This window comes from Larus michahellis, chromosome 2 (genome assembly GCF_964199755.1).
Source record: "Larus michahellis chromosome 2, bLarMic1.1, whole genome shotgun sequence".
In the NCBI taxonomy this organism is placed as follows: Eukaryota; Metazoa; Chordata; class Aves; order Charadriiformes; family Laridae; genus Larus; species Larus michahellis.
The window spans coordinates 19,170,950-19,194,530 of record NC_133897.1 but is presented as its reverse complement, the minus strand read 5'-3'; the positions used below and the strand labels follow the sequence as shown (position 1 = coordinate 19,194,530).

At 43.1% G+C, this 23,581-nt stretch overlaps 1 protein-coding gene across 1 annotated transcript; it reads right to left on the bottom strand.

Annotated features, from left to right (window-relative positions):
• Positions 1-4,740: 4,740 nt before the first annotated feature.
• LOC141738319 (uncharacterized) lies at positions 4,741-23,353 on the bottom strand. The gene is made up of 4 exons (XM_074573519.1): positions 22,812-23,353; positions 12,318-12,856; positions 10,910-10,976; positions 4,741-6,260 (listed from the first exon to the last, which is right to left on the bottom strand). Exons 1-4 carry the CDS (start codon positions 23,347-23,349, stop codon positions 4,741-4,743), a joined length of 2,664 nt encoding a protein of 887 aa, XP_074429620.1. The 5' UTR covers positions 23,350-23,353.
• Between the last annotated feature and the right edge of the window lie 228 nt (positions 23,354-23,581).

The following is a 23,581-nucleotide window of genomic DNA, read 5'->3' as shown; positions in this document are numbered from 1 at the left end:
TGGTTTTTTGGAGGAATCTGTTTAAAAATTGCTCCTAAACAGAGGTCATTTGGTAGCACCTCTCTTTCATTCAGCTCTTATAATCGATAACATCTCCAAAAAGAATAAACAGTTGTATAATTTAAACTGATTGTAACAAGTCTCTACTGAGAACACACGAGCCTTAACTTGCACAGACCCTGACAAAAGTGCAGCTGTGCTAGTGCCGAGGTCTGACCAGGGTAACCCTCACACCACTCTCAAAGCTTCCATATACGACAGAGAACTTAGAAGGCAGCAAGGCAGTACGCATTTCTTCTTTAAAAAAAGTATTCTCATTTTGGTTCTCTGCATTACTATGGTGACCATAGCAATGACCAAGATAAACTGTACTGCTCTTCTGACACAAGCATTTACTAGTGCACTAGCGTCAAAGGCAATTTTCGTCTTCTCAGATCTACAGTTACGACAGTGGGAACAGGTAGACCAGCTGATCTCTGCAAATGTGCACTATTACTGTCCTTGTTTAATGCCACTTCAGCAAACACAGGCAAATAATTCAGACATCAGCCATGAAATAAATCCTGGCACCAAAAGAGTCTGTGGTAAAAATCGCTGTTCCTCAGAATTGAACATAAACACCAACGAAACCTTATTGTTTTATTTATTTCAGTAAAGTTCTCTTAAAACATATTACAATATAATATTAACAGAGGCAACTGTCTAAACAGTATTTTTAAAACAAGGTAATATTTCAAAGTAGGAAATTTAATAAAAAAGCACCACTTGAAACTTGTGTAGTTTTGACAGTGTACTGCAATCTGCAGAGACCACAGAACAGAGGAAGCATCCACAATATTAAAATAGACTTAACATATTCTGCCCAGTTTTGACTTCATCGAAAGCATAAAAAAATTTGTAGAGGTAATAAAATATATTCAGGAAAAATCTTTGAATTTGCAAAATGTTTCACAGTACAAAACAATGCAGGTCTTTGTCAGCCAAATCCTTTTTCCTCTTGTATGAGCAGCACTACACAACCTAAATTATTTTCCTCCTGTAATGGTCATGTTTTCTGTAACAACCTTGTTGCCCATTATCACCACAACATAAACAAAATAACCACCTGCTTTCCTGGATGTATTTACTTCAGCTCTTTCTGTACAGCTAGATTCTGCCAGCCTCATACTTCATCTACTACTTTATGAACACCTCCATTGCAAATGCTCTCTGGCAGAAAGGATTGGAGAGCCTGTCTCCAGCTATTTAAAATATATTCATGAACGTCCTAAAAAGATGCCAAAGAAAAGTTTTTTAATTAATTCCGTACTTCACAGTATTACATTGTGCTACTAATAGAAAGAAACCATATGAAAAAAACAAATTAAAAAAGTTCAAAGGTTGTAAATATAATTAATAAGATATACCTGTCAATAAAACATGCAATTTATTACAGCAAATGGGATAAGTGCCATAAAATTAGCATTCATTGTATATCGTCTGATGCGTCTTGAACTTCATCTTATTTAGGATCATAGTGCACCACTTAACATTGCATGGTATGAGGCAATATATATCATTTTCATAGATGCAAAGGCTATATATTGTGCTGTTAATTAGACTATCATAAATCCACACTGATTCCAACACACTTACTCTAAATTCATGTCACTATAACCAAGGTCAGCCAGTGGCCTCAACTATGGACTCAGGCTTTTTTTTTTCCCCCGAAAGGGAGAGATGCAAAAGCGGCTCAAATGATCAGCCTTTTCTTGCCTGAAATAAGGCTAAGCTTGCTGCAAGTTGCAATTAGCATTATGTATTTAATAAGACTTTTTTTCTTTAATCCTGTGAATACCTTATCACAGATGACACTGGCAAAACAGTATTAGATGCATTATCACCACGAGATGGGTGCAAAATACTGCATTTCTGCCATTGCGCACCTAAAAATCTACTCTGAATTTAAGGGCAATTATGCGCATTCCCCCCAGAATCCTCAGAGATTTACTACACTAAAGAATTCATACTCTGCAATCTCTCTTAGCTGTAAGAATGTTCACTTGTACCTCCCTGGTAGTTTCTGTACCCTTTAATAATGGTGCATTTAAATGCAAGTACCAACCAACACGTACATAATACAGGATTTGAGCATCAGTCTCTTCCATATTCAAGCAATTCCACTGATATCACAACCTCACTCAAATAAAGCATACTCATACAAATCATGCCGTTAGATTTGCTATATGCTATATATAGGCAAATGCTTATTATATTCAAGTAACATCTGCACTTTGCTAAAGATGTATCAGACTACGTCTAACATCAAATTTTGAGGTCTGCTACACAGGTTTAAACTAGAATAGCTCTTAAGCTGTCATCATACAGGGGAGTGGCAGCCTGTAACCCAACTACATACAGCAAAACAGCAAAGAAAAAAAAAGGCATTTGTCTGTGAGAAATTGACTTTCTTAACTTCCTCTAAAAGAAAACCACAAGCATATAATTTCAATTGTCTTCCCCTGAAGCCTTACCTTAGAAACACCCAGGTCTGCTCACTGCAGAGCTCCTCTTTATGTCATGCGCACCCTTGTACAGACATGAGCTACCTGCTTCTGCAAGGAAGAAGCCCTTTGAGCCCCTCCTCGTGAAATCATCCCTTTGTAGAGCGGAGTTTGTTTGAGAAGATATGATGGCCTTGATATCATCTAGGAAACATTTCACTAGTTTGCCTTACTAAGCAGATGGATATGTCAGAAAAGTTTAACGCCTGCGCCATTTCATCTTTGTTCAATCTCAGTAGACTTCCAGAGTGAAGTACTCAGAAAAACTACTCCACTCCTAGGTAATGCAGCTCTTCTGTATATAATAGATACATGTGTTCTCATTCCAGAAGTCTTCCTCTACCACTAAAAATATCATCTGGAACAGTAACAATATTTCACAAATGCTGAACACCTTTAATATTAGCTTTACTCTATCATTCCTTACGTCCTTGCAAGAATGAATGAGCCTGGCTACACAAAGGCACCGAAACCTCTGTCATAGACTTCAGGGACACCGGGATTGAATTTACTGCAGTTTGCGCACTTATGCTGGCTTCAACACAACATCCAGTGGGGTATCTTGTGATGGACTGCTTAGACTTTGCAGTTGAAAGCAAGAAAAACTACTGTTCTCTCTTTGGAGCAGGACAGCAATTTGTCCAAAGCCTGCATACCTTTCAGTATAAACTTGAAGAAAAAAGGATGAGGGAAAGAGAACCACAAGTGTTAAGGATGCAGTTAGAAAGTTACAAGTAAAAAGAGAACCACCAGATACAAGTCTTGCATTTGGGTTCGTGCTTCCACAGAAAATTATAGGAGGAAACCAAAAAGTGTGACAAACTCCAAAACAGGTGAAGCGCACAGGAAAGTACATATATTTCAGATAAACGTACTCAGGCAGACACCTACGTTAAAGTTACATCATGCATAGTATTCCTTCTTACAGTGAGGTTGATGTAAGGCAGCCTGTGGGTGCCCTATTAATGTCTCTCCTCTGTAATTACATATGTGACATACACACATCTGTTCTTTAGTAGGGAGGGTGAAAGGAGGCTGGAAATAGTTGAGCTACGTGACAGGGCATGCCATTTACTCCTAACAAAAGGAATGAGAGAGTGAAGCAGAATTTGTGGAGGAGAAAGGAGAAAATGAGGGAAAACACTCTACATACATAGACTAGAAAAAGAAGGAATAGTTTGATGGATGAACTGGAAGAAGACAAAAGTCAGTGTCACTGAATACATCATTTCTGTTTAGAATCAGCTGAGTGATTTAAGGAAAAAAAAAACGAACAACCACCTCTTAAAATGAAGTACCTGTTCAGCAAAGTAAGTATGCTTGTGAACAGCGTTCCTCTTTGGTCAGAAAAACATTTTGTCATTTATAAGAAACTGAATAAAAATTTGCTTAATTTCCAAAAGTCTCATTTTCAAGACATTCTTTTAATACTCATTTCTTTTCTCTAATATACTCTTACTTTTCAGCACAGAAATCCTTCCTTTTCATTCTGCAACTTTTCAGTGTCAAAAACTAAGAACGGGAAAGAGCCTTCCCAAATTAAATGCAGATTATTTCCAAATAAAATCAGAACAGTCATTATTTCTAATGTTTTTGCTGACAGCAATTATTATATTTTGCAAAAACAATGTTCCTTTTTTGACCCATGTCCATGTCTATAATACTAAGCATGCATACTCCAGTGTCACCATAGTATAACCTCTAGTTTGAGATATGTTCTCTCCATTTATAGAAAGCACAACGTTTTATAACATGTAGACAAATTAACCTCAAAGTGCATTTAGTCTTGCTATTAGCCTGCTGCAGTGAAGAAAATGAAAGCAGGTTTCCATTATTTGGCTGTGCTGCTTTCAGTTGCAGTACTAAAAGGTATGGTTTTACCCTCACCTGCAATTTCTTGTGGTCCAGAAATAACTCACTTTAAGAGACTGCTTTATTAAAAATAAGAGAGTTTGACCTGAATTCAAAGTTCCCCTGCCTGAAGATATTAGAAGTAAAATCTTGGAATACTGAAAGCTTTTTTTAAATACTGATCGTTCAATTAAGATTATATTTAAATATTCCTAAAATTGAGAGCATTTTAGTGAGACAACCTGCTCATGTCAACACAGTACAAGGTGTCAAATATGTATAGAATCAGAGTAGAATCCAAATGCAATTTAAACGCCAGTTCTGTGCTGCCTTCACTGTACATAAATTAAGATGAAATCCATAAAATAGATATAGTGGTTCCATGTTCATGAGTGATCTGATTGATCCTTCCACGCACACAGTCAAGAGAAACTGATATCAGTGTTCCGTTGTGTACTGCAAAAGATGCACGGAGGGACACACTGGTCCATATGCTTCCCTCTGGCATCTGACCTCCGATCTGCTGAGCGATTGCTGTGGGTTGCATGTGATCCATGGTCAACTGATTAAGAGTCATTTTGAGCACATTGCATGAGTGGATTAGCTTTAAGTTAAACGCAAGGCTGGCAATTCCCTTTTCGGTAAAAATGAAATACTTATGAGCAAGCTGTCCAGACGAAACCAGCTGTATCTGTTTCTCATTGGATGTGACCTGGGTGAAATCCAGTAATTTGTTTCTCACAGCTCCAGTAGGCAGACCTGTAACAGAAACTGTGGCTGATATGGCACTAGAAACAGCTGAAGGGATCCAGATGAGGCTAAACATACTAATTCCAGAACTATCTCCAAAATACCGAACATTACACTGTGCAGGAGAAAGTATCTCAAAGCTAATCAGATCTCCAGCACCAACTTTGGTAGCCCCAGAAGCAGATATTGATGTGTCTCTGTAATTTACTCCAGATTTAAACACATTCATTAATTCTCTGTTGGTGCCATTCCTATTGATATAAGAAATTAAGGAGAAGCCCTCCCGGACACATGTATGACCCATGGAATACAATGCTTGGTGGAACACAAATTTGACAACGCCGGTTTCAGTGAACTTTATAGCTCTGCCATCATGAGATAAACTTAGCATGTAAGGGTCAGAAACAGACGTTATTTTAAAGGTAGGTCGATAGTTGGTTTGGTAATGTATTGCTGTTGACATCTGTGCACTGAGTGCCACAGCACCTGTGTCATGCGACAACCAAAACAAACTGAGTGGGGTATTAAGATCATAAATATTTAAGTCTCTACTTTGATTGCAGAATTGATTGGGGCTCCTCAAATACACAGAAAGAGTTTGGCTGGGCTCCACTTCAGCAGCACTGCTTAAACTAGTGCTCTGTAAATACTTTCCTTCTGGCTGTTCAATGCGAACACCGCTCAGTTCATAGCCTTCCTCACTGCCATTTAGCTTTAAGGAAAGTTGCAAAAAATTCCTGCAGTTGTGCTTTACTGCAAAATTTAGGTCAGTCCACAACAGACCATGTTGCCTGAATACCAGGCTGTTATCTTCAACGGATAGGATTTCACAGGGAAGCTTCGCCTTTATCTTCAAGTTCAAGCCAGAGTAGACCGGAGAGATGCCAGACTTCACAGAGGGTAGAATGATGTTTGCAGCCCAAGACTCTGAGAGCTTGTTTTCACTGGTTGCTGAACAAACCGTATCACTGACAGTGGAACAAGGCACGGCCACCATTCCATCTTCACATTTTAAACACGCCTGGCATTCCTGCATTTCTTTGTTAAAGAAATACTCCTCTCCACACAGTCCCAAAGCTGCATCTTTCTCAGCAATTCCAAGGCATCGGAAACCACCTGTTCACAGGAAACAGATAACTTTTATTGTCGTACCTTTAAAACAATAAATCTAAGAACTCTACAGCTCAACATATCAAGTATATTCAATAACACATCTAATCAAAAGAGAGACAACAGAAGACAATTATGATTTTAGATCACTTTGTGCTATGAATGGATCCTTGAGAGCAAACAGAGGAAACATTATGGGTAACTCACCTTGTCCAAGTAGAATCCACCGGTTTAGAGTGGGAAATGAGCAAGATAGGGCTGTATAGGGGCAATTCTAACCAAACCCTGCGATGTACCAGATACAATGATATTGTTGGAAGGGCCTGCTCTCCCTTCCCCTAGGTGAAAGGCATGTTGACTAATTGGTGTGCTGAGCAGCAAAGATATTTTCAGCTAACGGAGAGTTGCCCTATGCAAGGAGAAATGTGCGCTGCCTGCCCAGCCATGTTATGGCACAGCACTGCTGTAGCTGTTAATTGCTAAAGCAGTGCTTTTCAACCCAAGGGACATGGGTCCCAGGTATTCTGTGTACAATTTTTAAAGAACCTGCAAGAGACAGCTAGGAAAAAGAAAATTGTAAACAGCAGGCTTAACATCATTATGCAGAAGTCCACACATTTAAAAGGTGGAAAAACACTGCCCTAAGACACAGGACAGCAGTGGTTGCGACAGTCTGAAGTTAAAATATAACACTGCTGCAAATAGTAACGAGAATCTCTAGTGGTGCCATTTGAAATTACTTTATTTGACATAAAGCAATTTTGTGCTGTTAAATGGCACTCCATGACCTCGGTGGATCAAAGAACGTGCACCCAAAGAGCAGGTTTTAAAAACAGCCTGTAATTTTCTATGGCAATTTTCCAAGTGCACCGCCAGCTGCCAGTGCCTCCAGCTCTAGCGACCAGTGCCCAGAACCTTTGTGCATGGAGCCTTCAGGATCTAAATCAATACACAGGATTTGAGGCACCCTAAAGAATAACCACTTGCAGTTTGGTCCTCAAAGCTTAATTGCTAATGCACTCACTTCTGCTTTTTTACCACCACAATCAAAACTCAATAATCATCATTCTTATAGCTCTTCTTAAATATCCTTTACTATCTAAATACTGTGTCATATATTTGATTTATTCCTCAGCTGGAAAGTTGCTATAGCTGGGCTGGAATTTGCTCTGAGACTGGGACTACAAGCACTTGACACGGACCCCAACAAGCCAGTTTTCTCCATTGCTATCCCCAAAGTGGAGCTGGCTACACAAACCACTGATACAGGCAGAAAAGCACGCCACACATACTGCAAACTGCAAGACAGAGCAGCATACACGCACCTGGCCCACAAGAGAGGTCAAAATATTGGCTAAAATTCACTTCTGATACTACATTATTCAGCAGAGAACACCAGATACTGTGTTAATTTATAAAGGATTCATATATTCACCCTCATATTTCTTATTCTATTTATATTTCATTCACTTAAGCTATGATTCTCCACTAACACTGATATGTAGGACTATACAATTTATGATGTGAGAACATTCTTTGTGAGACCAAGTATCATTTTCTCAAAAGAGCTCACTGCAGTACAGTAAGATTTTGCCATTTGAAAAAAGTCAAGAGAAACTTAACACTTTGTTCCCCCTGAAAGTGTCTGGCTTTTTTTTTTTTTTTTTTTTTTTTTTTTTTTACAAGAAACAAACCACAAATAAATAAGATCACATTTTTTCAACTAAGAATATTCTAGAGAATACAGACTAAACAATCCCAGAAAAACTTCAGTTTTAACCATGGTGTAATTGCTTATGTGACACTTCCTAAACAGTTCTACTTCTCGTAGCCATGGCTCCCCTACCACTAAGAAATGCTACCAAATACACAAATACAGCTGCTTCATATAGCAGAGAAGACCTGCAGTAGTGCCTACATATACTTTTTATGCTATTTGCTTCTTTAAAATATTTTAATGTATATTTAAGGAGTTTTGTACATATCGGGTCTTACAAATACATGTGGTGACTACTCTCACCAATTTGCTGTCTAGTCTTTTATTAGTTAGATCTGCAGCAGGTGTTCCCCCTGTAGGTACTTCAAATAGGTGACTTCAAAGCAGCACAGATGCTTTATACTGTGGGCACAGTGGCAAGAGCAGCATCCTACCCCGTGCCCAGAAGAGGTCAAGCAGCAAACAATAGTCAAACATCAGAAAGCTAGGACAGCAGCATGCTGTGACTGCTTCCCACTTCTCTTTACTGCCTGACAACCTCTCCCACCTCTTCCTGGCTCCTGCTCTGGGCACTGCTGCACAGTTATACTCAAGCTGCTTTTGTGAAACCAAGTGTCTCTGCAGCACATTCACCAGCCCTCGCCGTTCATGGAGGTCAGGCAATTGCAAGGCAATCAGAGTAAGCCATGCATATATTTTTCTGCTGTTACTACTCTTAACTGCCTGATGTAAAGTTGACATTCAAACAGATTAAGTATGGGAATCCACCTCTTTTTACACCCTCTATGTCAAATTTGGATCATCACAAATGAACCCAGCTAATTACAAATCGGGGCTACCCATCTAGGTTCTCGTTACTCTTCCCCCTGCATCCCACAGTAAGTTCTCTTTAGCTTGCATGGCACTGTGAGGAGAGCATCTTTGGTTGACTCCGCTTGGTGGGTTCACACCAAAGACAACAGTCTGACCACTGTGACGGTCTAAGAAGGAAACAGTGCACCGGACTCCATTTTCACTGACTGGGTACCTCCAACTGTCATTTCTCCTTGATGACCAGCCTTTAATCAAATACCCTAACAACTCTCATCTCAGATAAAAGCAAGAAAAAGCAGCAGGGGAAGAAGGTATGATGTAGAGGGAAGCAGAAGGGTGAAGAAAGACAGGCTCCTAGTTGCATGTTTCTTTATTGTTCTTTGTTCTGTCTCCCTTCACACTGTACAGTGAACATGAGTTGCTACAGATGCAACAACCTTTGCGTGCAGCTCAAGAAACCACATACAACATCTGGAACTCATATGTCAGATCACATCCCTATCTCCCCTACAGTACCCAAAACAGACATTCAGTTTCAGCCTCCCTTTTGACAAGTTAATTGCACTTGTATAAGATAATGAGCCATTGTGAACAGACAGGCTGAAACTAGCAGTCCTCACAAATAAAAAAGAACACTCTCTCCTCCATGACAGATGGCGACAACATTGAGAGAACATTGATTCCTGATCCAGGTGATGGGAAATAGTTCACTTTCACATCTTTACAAGCCACCATTTTCACATCTTTACAAGCCTGGGAGAGGAGTAATAAAGGGAAGCGTCCTTTCCTTTCAAATACATTGCTACTGCCTTTCTGTGGTCTGACACACCACCACTATCCATCTGTTTCTTGGCAGTACTTTGCCTTCACTTAACTTTCCTCCAGCAGTTGTATAGACTCACTCTTGGTCTGGGTCCCCCCATCTGGGAGCCCACTGGATAAATTCATTACAGCCTTCCCTCTTCTAAGCCACAGACTAGAGCAACACCGAATGACTACCACATTGGTAGTTCTTTCCTGGGCTGGGGCCTTGTGGGCTTCCTTCCACAAAACCACCAACTTAACCGAACTCAGTCTCATACTAAAGAAGAGACAAAGCCTTACACCTTTCCAATGTTCTGTCTCAAATTTTGTACCCTAAGCTGTCTTGCCTCTAACTGCTGACTGATAAGGCTGTCTAATAGCGTCTTGCCTCTTTTGTACGGCTGATGGTACCTCCTCTACAGCATCCACCACATAAAGCAACACTAAGTGCTCTCTTCCTCTAGTCATTTCCAGTTTCCTGTGGTCTTTTTGTAGTAATACCAGCCAACCCACCACAGTTCCTGCCCAGAGGAAGTAAGGAGAGTATAATTGAGCCTATGTCCTCTTTTAACCCTTTTCTAGGACCAATTCCCTCCCAGTTTTTTCTCCACCAGTGGCAGGACAGGAATAATACAAAGTCACTCACAATCAGCTGAAAATAGCCTTTGCCCCTCAGAGACGCCACCCTCTTTTGCTCAATATGTCTATTAGTTTTGTTCTTTTGTGTCTGACTGCCATGAGAAGTAATGAAGGCAATGTCTGCAGTGCAGAACTGCAGTCAAATCTGTTCTTAAGTGTCTGAAAAATTCCCCCAAGCCCCTGCAAATGATGGAAACTGTTGATCATTCCCCGGTATTTGACAATATTGTTGCTAAAAGAGAGCAAGATTGATGGAGGGAGGTCTTATAAGAACCTTCATTAGCTCAAATCAAATATCTACCCCAGTGCAGCAGAAGGAAAATGACAACTATTTTTCTCCATTAGGAATAGTATCTTTGATTTTGACCCCATTTGCACCAGCATAAACAAGAAGAAAAGTCAGGTCATAAGCGAAAATTAAAACCAAAGCATATAAAACCCCAGGAAAATAAGGTAAAAGGAACAATCTAATGCTCCTAGTGGATATGATGTCCAGTGTAGCTCACCGTCCACCAGAACTCCTATCAATTTAGAGCTGAGTGTTTTCCAACCCCTTTGACTCCAACAAGTTGAGCATGTCATGACTCACAAACATATAGGCCTGGGTCCTTATCTATCTTTTCGGCCTGTTCCTGAAGATCTAATTATCTTCATTTTTTAACTATCAGAGAATAAAACTTACCTGGAGTATTCAGGCATTTTATCCTCTCACCACAAATGCTTGGAGATTCAGTGCATTCATCTCTGTCCTGTAAATCACAAGAATCATATTGGAGCACTTCAACGCAAAAACTTAAATTTGAAACAGGCACTTCTCCAGGCTCTGTGACACCCATCTGCCAGTAAGAGGCATGTGTGGGCATTGAGAAGGGGCTGATCTCTTAAGTATGTTGGAGCAAGACAAATTGTTTTGGATTTGCCACCTGTTTTAACAAGGTATTCAAAAAGACTGCGCCGTGTCCACAGAAAGCTAGTAGTGTGCAGATAACAAGCTAAATGGATCGGTTGCACAACTAATGCTTGTTATGATGCATGATCTGTAAGACAACACCACATCCCCGAGAGCAATGCATCACCCGACTGGTCTTAAGGGCATTGTGACAATCGAGACAGTGTTAGGAAAGGCTCTTAAAGACACTTAGACTGGGAGGAAGGTGCTAACTGAAAAACACACAAGAAAGGTATATGATAAAGTAGTATTTCCTGTCAACAAGCCCTCCTTTCACCCTACAGAATGCAGAGGGGAAAGAATAACATGCTATATTTGCATTTAAATGCTAGCATTAAAGAAAACTGAGACCAGCAGAAAAGGGAACCAGACAAACTCTTTCAGGTTCTCCTCTAAGTATCTCGGGCTTAGGTCACCAGCTGTTCAGGCTCATATTAAGCTAAGAATTGGGGGCAACACTTGGCAAACAAGACACTGCTTTAAATATCAATTTCCCCATATATTGAAGGATCTCTAAACAAGATAAAGTGATCAAAGAACCATCTTATTTTGCTTACATGCTGGTTTTGTACTGTATAATAAAATGTACTTTATAATAAAATGTATTTAATAATGAACAATTCATGTTCTGTATTTTTATATGTTAGTATGCTATATTTAAGCTGTAACTAGTTCTTACACTTGTTTTAACTGACAACTTTTGTTTCCAAACTTATAAATAAATATCTGACCTCTAGTTTTGCTTAGTAAAGCCTTCCTCTGCTTTTCAGAGATGTCTAGAAGTTCCTGTAGAGTGGACTGGGATTAAATAAACAAATTTAGCATGCATAAGTATACGTGTTTTAGGATGTCCTTTCCTACCATCACAAAAAGAATCGAAGTCCTACCACCTGTCAGGTTTGGGAAAGCATCATACCCAACAGGCACAAACTAGTGCCCCATTTAGAGCAGTAAATGGTAAAGACAAAACCCACAAAAAACCTCAGGCAGACTTTGAAGTGCCATAGATCCGTTCAGTAAAGCACATGCTTCAAACTGCATCTCTCTAGCTCTCCAAGTAGTTATTTCCAGAATGTTATCCCAGTATGTCCAATACAATACTTCATAAGCAATAATTAAAAGATACAGAATTATATTTCACCTGGCAAATCCGATCAGAGTTTGCAGAACACTCGGCCATTTGAAAAAAACCAGCAGGACACAACGTGCATTTTTCACATTGTGAAGGTGTCTTTTGGAAATTGCAAAATTCATCACTTTCACAAAGGCCACAGTCCAGCAAAGACTCCCCAACATTAATCACTTTTGCATCCACTTCTACTTTATGCACAGAGTATGACTTCTGGAGATGATTTCTGACCTGGTTCTGAAGTCCTTGAAGATGACTTTCAAAATAATTTTGAATATCTTCTTGCAAACTCTGAAAAGACATTTGTTTCACCGTATCAAAAAGCATGCCATATTGGACTTTGATCAGATCCATTTGCTCATACATTTTTCTTTGCTGTTCAAGAATCTCCCGTTGCTGGCTAACCAATATGTGCTGCTGTTCAGCAAGTTTTTGCTGCAAATCGACAATGATCTGCTGTTGGCTTTTCAGCATTTCAGTAAATTTCTCATGCCCTTTTGCAAGGTGCAGCTGTAGTATTAGGGCATCTTCAGATGGAACTTCATTTTCGCCTGAAATACAAATGGTTGAAGAAAAGTGATTTTCCAGCTTGTTGTATTATCTCTTCAAAGGCATTGAGATTTTAATAAGTTAATGAAAAGTCTCACTAAATTCAAGCCATGATTATAAGGCCAGTTCCTTTACAATCTTTGTAGCCCCTTCATGGGACCACAAGGTCATCCATTTCATAAGCAGCAACATTTATAGTTGTAGACATTTAAAAAGTCGTAATCAAGCCCCATGTTTCAGGGCATAAATTAATCATCACTAGGGTTCAATAACAGATTAATCATTCTTATGTACGTGTTTAAATACAGTAAAGAGTAAATGGGCAATTTTCACTGTAGAGGTGATAAAATAAGGTGATAAAACTTGCTGAGAATACTAAGCTATTAAGGGTAGTAAAAGGGTCAATTGCAAAGAGCTGCAAAAGGAGTCGATGATACTGAGTAGCAGCAATAAAATAGCAAAAAGAAACTCAAAAGAGATAAAGGTGAAATGCAGCACCACTGAAAAAAAAAACTAAGTATTTTATATCAAATATTGTACCACTCATCAAATGTTAATATATTATTGTACCACACATCAAATATTATTATTACCACTTGGAAACAATCTTGAGGTAATACATCTAGATACAGATGCTGGGCTACAGAGCAATGTAATCAACAGTTCAGTGCCCAACAGAAGTCAAAAAGGCAAATAAAATGCTAGGACTAATTAGAACAGGAACACGTAACAGAAGAGAATATATCATTATGACATTATATTTATCAATAGAGCATCTTTAATACAACATGCAGTCCTGGTTCCCCATCTCAAAAAAGGGCACCGAAGAAGTTGAAAAGTTCACAAAAGGGCAGCAAGGAACATCTAACATACAATACTGCTACAGTATGAGACAGCAGGTAGGACTTTTCAGGCTCAAAAAAAAAAAAAAAAAAAGAAACCAGACAACTGTGCTACATTACAAGTGTTCTAAAGCAAGTGGATACGAGAAGGCTCTTCACTCTTACTTCCAATACAATAATTAGGGGACATTAAATGAAGGCAGCAGTTTCAATACATGTTAAAAGTTCAACTACATCCAGAAAGTCACTGTCCCATATATAAATAAAATAAAATCAATTTGGGGCTAAAAGGTACATGGACGTCAATTAGGTTCAGGAAATCTGAGCAACAAACTGTCGGAGCCAGTTAATGGTTAATGGTTCCTAAAATATTTTGCTTTTCAGTTACTTTTATTCATGGCATAAGGCATATTTCAATTTTTATTTTTCAGTATTCACTTAAATATTAAGGTAGTTTGCAGGTTACTGGATTTGAGAAAGACCATGATACAGGAAAGGCCACACTCCACAGTCAAGTTGGAAATTCCAGATGTTGAAATACCTGGTAAATCATACCCCCAGGTCTCCTTCCATCTAACAATTGCACCCTGGGCTGCATCAAGAGAACCATGGCCAGCAGATCCAGAGAGGTGATTCTCCCCCTCTACTCTATTTTAATCATAGAATCTTCATGGTTGGAAAGGACCTTTGAGATCATTGAGTCCAATCATACACACACAAAAAAAAAAAAAACCTACAATCTCTGTCACTAGAGCATGTCCTGAAGTGCCAAATCTACACGTTTCTTAAATACCTCTAGGGATGGTGACTCAACCACCCCCCTGGGCAGGCTGTTCCAGTGCCTGACCACTCTTTCAGTAAAGTAATTCCTCCTAATATCTAATCTAAACCTCCCCTGCCGCAGCTTCAGACCATTTCCTCTGGTCCTGTCGTTATTCACTTGGGAGAAGAGGCCAACACCCACCTCTCTACAACCTCCTTCCAGGTAGCTGTAGAGGGCAATGAGGTCTCCCCTCAGCCTCCTCTTCTCCAAGCTAAACATGCCCAGTTCCCTCAGCCTCTCCTCATGTGACCTGGTCTCCAGACCCCTCCCCAGCTTGGTAGCTCTCCTCTGGACACGCTCCAGCACTTCAATGTCCCTCTTGTACAGAGGGGCCCAGAACTGAACACAGTACTCGAGGTGAGGCCTCACCAGTGTCGAGTACAGAGGTGCGATCATTTCCCTACTCCTGCTGGCCATGCTATTCCTGATACAAGCCAGAATGCTGTTGGCCTTCTTGGCCACCTGGGCACGCTGCTGGCTCATGTTAACCTGGCTGTCCACCAGCACCCCCAGGTCCTTTTCTGCTGGGCTGCTTTCTAGACACTCTTCCCCAAGCTTGTAGTCTGCTCTCGTGAGACCCCACCTGGAATACTGTGTCCAGCTCTGGAGCCCTCAGCACAAGAAGGCCATGGACCTGTTGGAGCAGGTCCAGAGGAGGGCCACGAAGATGATCCGAGGGCTAGAGCACCTCTCCTATGAAGACAGGCTGAGATAGCTGGGTTTGTTCAGCCTGGAGAAGAGAAGGCTCCAGGGAGACCTTAGAGCAGCAGCCTTCCAGTACCTGAAGGGGGCCTACAGGAAAGCTGGGGAGGGGCTGTTTGCAAGGGCATGTAGCGACAGGACGAGGGGCAATGGTTTTAAACTAGAGCAGGGCAGGTTTAGATTAGACATTAGGAAGAAGTTCTTTACAATGAGGGTGGTGAGACACTGGAACAGGTTGCCCAGAGAGGTGGTGGAGGCCCCATCCCTGGAGACATTCAAGGCCAGGCTTGATGAGGCTCTGAGCAACCTGATCTAGTTGAAGATGTCCCTGCTTACTGCAGGGGGGTTGGACTAGATGACCTTTAAAGGTCCCTTCCAACCCAACACATTCTATGATTCTATGAACAAGCAGTTCTGTGAAAAGCAGAACCAATACCATCTGATTCTCTGTGGATTTGTGTCTTCCATTTGACTGACTAAAGAAGTAGCACCATCTTTGCTACCTTTCTTCTTCAGAATACAGTGTAACAACCAAGCTGCTTTTGTCCTGCCAGCTGAAAGGATTAACAGCTAGAGGCAAACTTTCAGATGCTCACATTCCACTCTCTCCTCTCTTTAATCACTTCTTACAAAGTTTAAGCAACCTTGCCTACTTTTAATACCTCTGCCCATTGTCAAATATCTCTGAAATCAGCCCATAGGTTTAACAGATACAAGCACACTGTGATTGCCTATTAAGATTTTTCATCAACCTATGTGGGCTCAATTTGTTCTAGAAGTTGGAAAGCATGAACAAATTCCTTCTCACAAAACTTTTGCTCTCAGAAGTCTGGCTTACAGACAAGAATACAGGTAGAGGAGCACAGGTCTTTGCCAAGTACTTTGGCTATACAAGTGACAACACAGTGCAAAAGGACTACCCCATGTATCAGTAAGAGTTATGTCTTCAAAGCAGACGGAAAGTCTGTGAGGAAAGGGGCAGCTTTACCTGGCCAAATAAAGCATATGCACCTAGAAAAATAGTTATGAAAGCTGACGTATTGAGGCTTTGGCTACCATGTTGACTACTGTTACTTAATTGTTTCTTGGTAGATCTCCCTGTAAGTTTTCTGAGAGGGACTTTATCCTCTTGTCCTGCATTAATATGATTCCTTACATGCTGGGATCACATATGAGAACAGGGCTCCATGCTAGTACTGCAATACAGTTATCGATAAAAATAACATAAACATAGCAAATAATGAGCAGAATATTCTTATAATACCCAAAAGCCTAAAATCTAAACGAACTCTACATAGTACTAACAGCCATCGCATCTACTGTCAAATGGCATATATGTCTGCCTTTATCAATAACTTCAGAAAGAGATGATCTTGACTTTAAGCTTGAAATGTCAACAAATCCAGGTTTGTAAGGAACAACGAGTAATGAAAGTAACAGCATTCCACTCTAGGCCTTTTGACCCTCTTTCTCAATGAAAAAGGAAAAAAGAAATAACCTTCACAGAGTTGAGGAAGAGTCCAACTGCACCACTTAAAAGTCAGCTCAGGGAACTGCCTCTGGGAAACTGTGAGAGGGAGTGAAACCCGTAGTCAAGAACATATTACCAAACCACTTTTTTCCAAAACCACTTTTCCTCCAGTTCTCAGTGGCTGAGATTTAGAGACCAGTAACAGTAACATTTTGAATGATTCCAGCCATCACAAATGTACAGAAGGGGAGAATAGAGACACTTCTAAGACAGGGTTATTGAGTTGTTCTCGTCCTGGGGATCAGGGCTTTTCTCACACACACGAGCAAAACTATTAGAGCAAAGAAAGGTTAACTAAAGCCCTGATTCAACACCAGACAAAGTAGAGATCATTTTTAAGTAACTTGCTGACTTTCTGGCAGTAACAACAGATATAATTTTAAGTACTGGCTGCAGTGGAGCTTACTCACATAATGGACCAGCTTTCTACTATCTCTGCCCTAAACGGACTTAGAGAACTTTGCAACAACAGCTACATTCCAGTCAGTCAAGGAGCTTTGCTCCTTCTGGCTGCCTAAAGCTCAGCTGGTGAGAATATAGGGCCTAAAAAATTCTTTGTGACTATTTGTTTTCTCTCATTTTTATCCATTTTGCAGTACTATGACAAAACTTATACTCACCAGTAGAAGAGGCCCTTCACTGCACAGTAGTACAGTTGGTGCTATTGGCAGTTCACAATGTCAGAACAACAGAGAGCACAGCAAAGCTCTTGTACGAAAGAGAAGACTCTACTGAAAATAAACTACATTCAATTAAGCAGAAGGGATATCTTGTTTGCCAAAAGAATTCTGAACAAGAAGTCTAAAATAGCTCAGCTGCAGAGTGCCCTAAATGTGGTCTTGTTTCTCATGGTGAACATGTCAGATGGGGATGTCTCTATGGCATACATCTAAAATTACAAGAATTCCACCACGAGAGATGTTTACACATTAGTAGATGCCAGCAACCCCACTTGAGTACCATTCCACACTGCCCAGACAAGCATCAAACAGGTACGCCCACCAGCAACACTCAGATGTTCCCATGACCACAGATGCAGTATTACTTTCCTTGCACACACACGCCACACAGCCGTGGCAAGGTCTGTTTTGCAAATAGACGCTCCATGCTTTCAGGATCACGGTGCAAACATAATTATCACATACAAACCTCTGCTGTGTTTCCCTAGTAAGCCTAGAAAGGACACATCACCCTGAAGGCATGCTGCATGGACGAGGTAGCACTCAGGCACCATCTGCCACTGCACAAGGGGCAGAGGCTACAAGCAGGCAGCGATCCTACTGTGAGGAAGGGAAGGTGAGATCTTGATTGGGACTGGAGAGCACAGGGCCATCTGATGGTGCCAGCCACTTCTGGTAACCACAGGAGATGAGAGAGCAGCGGGCTGCAGACACTGCTCATCGCACAGATAGCAACAGCATGAGAACCTACAACCTTGTTCCCCAGGTTTGCCAGGTATGAGATACAGCAGCTGCACATTATTTTGCCCAAATGCAAGTGTTTCTGGCTGCTGAGAAGTCTGCACAAAAGAAAACAATAGAACAATGGCTCTGATAAGAAAAATTAAGGATTTAATGGCAATTAATGAGTGAGGAGAGAAACACAGAGGAGTACAAATGGTAAGACAACAAAAACTGGTGCTGTGCATTCCATCTTTTGGGATGCCAGTCTTTCATCTGAAGTAAGGTGTACCCAGGGTGTTGTTGAGAACTAACAGTGACAATCTTGCAGAGGAATGGATTCATCTGACTTGAAAAGGAAGTAAAAGTTGCACTCCAGCATCTTCACCTGGCGAACAGAAGTGGTGGTTCAGCTGCAGGTGGCAGGAGCTTTCCAGGTAGCAGCTGCAGTGATGGTGATACTGGCTGAAAAGATGATGATTTTCTGTGTCCCCACAGAACAGTTGTGCTGGTTCTGGCAGGCAGCTGGTGGAGAGTAACAGTCACCTGCCTCATGCAGATGAGCCTACAGACACAGTGCCAGAGATCAGCTAGAGCCCCTGATACTGGCCTGTATCTTGGAGAGCTGGCATCGGGCATGGTCTTCAGCAAGCATTCAAGTAGACTGCACCTCATGTGAATGGGGCTACGCAACAGACCGAATAAAAGATTATTCTGCTCACCAAAACACAGCCTCCTCCGCCAGGTAAACTGGAGGGGAGGTCTCTCGTAGTGACTGAAGAACCATTGCAAATCTACTCATGCACTGTCACAGAGCTGGTAGTCATAGGCATGACCCATAGGGTAGGCCACCAGGTCTCCAACTGTGGATGGTCAACTAAGGTTGTGTAAGGACGGTCACCAAGGTAGTGTATTCCAGCTCCCCTGCTGTCTGAGGAGATGGGAATGGCAAACAAATACACCATGTGGCTGGCCTTAGAGTGACATGCTGAAATGGTAACCAGAGAGAAGTGTTCCCCTAAAAACACGAGAAAGACAGGAACATTCACTGACCTGTTTCTTCTTGGATAGATGGTTTCCTCTATTTTCAGCTGTTTTGACCTTAGGTGTGAAAATGAAGGGCCAACCAGCCTTCTGTTTCTTTCTTCCACCAGGAATTAACCATGCCTTTATACTTGATCTAAAAACACTAGAAATCCCTAAAATGAATTGTCTGCACATGGCTGCTAGAGAATCCTCCTCTTTTGGGGTGATTAATTGAGGAAGAATTAGGAGGATGCGTGAGGATGTAGAGGTGGCAGATAATCTGTCATAAACTTGTGTTCTTTCCGACTGCATGACAAGTTCCTGGAGGCTAAAATCAATGTACAATTACCTGGGTTGGAGGCATATACCTGCGCTGTCTGTAAAATGTAAAGACATCATCCTGTAGTCATGCAAAAGATGTACTGTGCACAGGAAAAAAAATACTGCTGTATTTTCTTTGCCTCACTTAAGTCATATGTTGAGCATGTAGAGCAGCCTCATCTCACAAGAGACTGCAGAGGACTGGGAAGACACAGCAGCTACTCCGAGTACTAGAGGCAACTCTGTGCACTCTGACTAACCCACATGACTCCTACAGCTCAGCTAAGCTTGTCTGCAGCATATTCACTGCTGCCCTCAAGAGGTTCCTAGATTTCCTTCAGAAATTTCCTTCTTGCTGGTCCCCACATGCTACTGACCACCACGGGCAGTTCTCCCTGAATCTGGTTCTTCTCCATGAAGTTACATCCGTATTACACATCTGTAAGACAGACTCCTGCCTCACCTGCATAATGAAATTTATCCACAAAAATTCATGGCAGGAAAAGACATCATTTCCACCATACAGACTGGGCACAGCTCTTGAGTGAGGTCTCAATCTCCCCTAGTAGGGCTCTTTAGAAGACTGAAATTACAATACGCTCTTCATGATCCTTACCTGCATTTGCCCTGTCATGTTCGCTGTATGCTGTTTGAGCGGCAACTCTCTCCAATCATACATGCATTTCCCCAAATTAGATGTCTGATTTGTTGTTCTGTTTGTTCTAGTAGACAAGCCATGCTGGAATTGCTAAGCAGAACCATGCTCATTTCCAAGACACACCACTCCAGCTGCAAATGGGGACTGAACAAGGTATTCTCTGCACTAATGCAGGAAACCCACCAACCTGTGTTCAAAAAAAAGGTCTCAGGCAAATGCAGAGAATGTTAGAGGCTGCAGGCGGCGCAGAATACCGGATGCTTGCCCGTACACTGACTTGAAGGAAACCAAAGACTGTCAATATGGCTTATTTTTTTGTTCCTTATGCCAAGAACATGGAATTTCTCGTAGATGTTGATGAATTCAGTATGCTATTCACCCACTCCTAGGAGAGAAAGCTGCCTTATGAAGGCCTGGGTCCAGTCTTTGGAATTGGCAAAACACGTAGATACGTCCTGTGTCCAGTCTGGGCAGAAGTATGTCTACAGCAGGTCTCATCCACACCAACTGCAGCCATGATTGCTCCAGTGGGCCTGGGTGTGGGCTGGTGCCAACCAGTGTCACTCCCTGCCCACAAGGCAAAAACAGTGCAAGGGGAGAACTTCTGAGGGTGCAGTTGTCCTCATCTGAAAAGTCTTTCTCATACAAAGAAGCTCATGTGTTATCACAGGTTTGCTTGCTGTGTGCTTCCATGCTGACAGCGCCTTCCATGAGATTATGCAAATTAGTGGGTAGTGCTATACACTGCTTTCCCTCCAACATACAGCATGCTTCTCCCTGACACAGGAAGGAGATGAATGCACAAATCCATGACTGCCACTGGCCATAAGGTATAATCCTTTCTTGATGCATTCAAGGATTTTGTTAAGGGAAACTTCTAACCACACTTCTGTTCCTCCAAGACTTCACCCAGCACCAGGCCTGCAAAGAGCATAAAATTGAAAGAGTACACTGAACTCTGCGTCATCTCCAAAATCCCCAGCATCTTCACTCTCCAACCCTTTTGCTTTAGTTTCCCTTATTCTGTTTTCCTCTGGCCCACATCAGAGGGGACAGAGGACCCAACCCTAAGGACTAGATGAGGAGTGCATGTAACTCACCATGTTAGCTGGAAGTGCTGATGGCACTGGAGACTGGGCAGCACAGACTACTTCGGGTCCTCTAAAGACAGCCAAAAAATAAGAGGATGTTTGGAGAAAGAGGTCATGCTGAGCTGGATGCTCTGTGTAAGACCTTCACGGAGATACAGCATGTCTGCTTTCAGCACCATCTAAGGAATATTAGTCTCTTCTGTCCATGCAGAATGCCCTTATTATTTGCTTGTATTACACAGACATGGATTTTGGTAAGAACAAAGAAAATGCAAATATCCTGCGTCCTTTTGCAAAAGGGAGTCATAGCAGTTATGATTATAGTACAAAGAGTATGCACAGAAGCAGAGAAAATTGAGGCTAACCATACTGACTTCTCTGTTTTCTGTCCACCTTTGGTCACAAAGCATACAGAGGTTCTGCAAGACATTTGGGAGCAGTATCAAGCAAGATGAAGGTAGGCAGTGTCACTGCACTAGGCACCGGCGGGGGTTAAAACTCAGCCCTGTGACTGGAACTGCCACTAAGTGCTGGAGTCTGCTTTGGAAGAGATGTCACTTCACCAAGTAGACATTGGTAACAAGGCTTGGCATGTACTCTGGTGTCTGAAGCAGCCACAGCCCTCAGATTAGCCACACGGATGTGACAAAGTTTAGATGACCTTCTTCATGCTTCCCATTAGCTTTCAACATCAATGGGGAATAAAATAAATCACCCTTCCTCATACATTTTATATGTTCCAGATAAGGCATTAAACCAGAACCCAAAGTGCTTTGCGGTCATTAAAGATCTGCTGGTGCTTTTCATGTGGGTAAATCCACATATCCCAGGCAATTACAGAACTCCTTCTGCTATGACCTGTGAGTATAACCATGGATGTACCTGGCTTCCTCCAGGCATACTGAACTAACCAGAGCTATGCTCTTGTCAAATGACGAGTTGCTCTGAACGATGTGCTCTAAGAGGGGCTCTGCAGTTTCTTTGGGTTTTTTTTTTTGCTGGCTATTACAGCAAGACAATTTGTCCGCAGTAGCAAGTTTCCTACCAAGGGCACCAGTCCATTCATCCTGGGTATGAAACCTACACACCCCACTGAAGCCTTGTACAATGTTCCTATAAAGTAAAAACCCCAGGAATACCAGACTAGAAAGAGAAAGAGGGTTAGAGGTCTTAACGCTTGTTTAAAAACAGTACTAAAAAAGGTTTTGCCACATTTAATCTGCTGTGGGTCTCCCATGTGCACATGTGTGTGCGGGGGGGAGATAAGGGGAGAAACGCCAGGGCAGCAGTTCCCCCATGCATCACAGAGACCAGTGCCAGATTCACCTCCCAAAATGAGGGGGTCCGGTGTACCTACCAGACACCCAGAGGTGCTCAAGTCCCTCGGCTCATCCGACTCCCGCCAGGCGTGAGGAGACTCAGCACCCCTACGACGGCGGCTCCCGGACACCCACGCCAAGCCGCCGCGGCCTTGCGGGGACCCCGGGAGAGCCCCGGCCCTCGGCGCCCACCGTCCCGGGGGGGACCCTCCTGCCCTCCCGGCCCCCTCAGGCCGCCCCGCACCTGGCTTCACGTCGCAGGTGAGCTGCACCCCCAGGGCGCCACCGCCCAGCTCGGGGCCGGCGTAGGCGAAGTCGTCCCCCGCGAACTGGGCGGCTCTCTCGGCGGCGCGCAGCAGGGCGGGCTCGGGGCAGCCCTCGCCGGGGGCGGCGCAGCCCGGGCCGCGGGGCCGCGGCCGCAGGCGGGGCGGCAGCCGGCACTCCAGGCCCTGGCAGTCGCGGCGGGTGCCGTTGGTGGCGCAGGCTCCGCCGGGGCAGGCCTCCGCCGCGCCCCCCCTGCCGGCGGGGTGCGGGGCGGCCTGAGGGGCGGCGGGCGGCGCCTTGCCCTGCGGCGGCCGCAGCGGCGTGGCGGTGTGGAGGAAGGAGCGGGCCGGGCGGCCGGCTCGGCCGCCGCAGCGGGCCCCGCGGCAGGGCGGCGGGACCGCCTCGCCGCCGCCGCAGGGGGGGCCGCGGCAGGGCTCGGGGCTGCCGCCCCCCGCGCCCAGCAGCGAGAGGCAGACGCCGAGCCAGCAGCGCGCCCACCACAGCCGTCTCCCCGGCATCTCCGCCGCGCCTGCAAGAGAAGAGAGGCAGCGGCGGGTCAGGGGGAGCTTGTCCCTCGCTGTGGGGCTGCCCCAGCCCGCCGCTCCCTCCGACCCAGCCCGGGGTGCGCAGAGACGCGGACACCCCCACCTCGTCCCTCGCCCCCTCGGTTTTGCAGGTCCCGCCAGAGCATCCCAAATCCTGGAAAAACTTTTTACCCCGCCCCCGTCCCGTCTCTTCCCGGCGTCTCCT

Excerpts from the sequence above, each read along its gene's own strand:
- LOC141738319 (XM_074573519.1), bottom strand. The coding sequence starts at position 23,349 with ATGCCGGGGAGACGGCTGTGGTGGGCGCGCTGCTGGCTCGGCGTCTGC. Across the intron at positions 10,977-12,317 it reads ACTCTGATCGGATTTGCCAG|GACAGAGATGAATGCACTGA; the intron begins GTGAAATATAAT and ends TGTGATTTACAG. Across the intron at positions 6,261-10,909 it reads AAAATGCCTGAATACTCCAG|GTGGTTTCCGATGCCTTGGA; the intron begins GTAAGTTTTATT and ends TCCTGTGAACAG.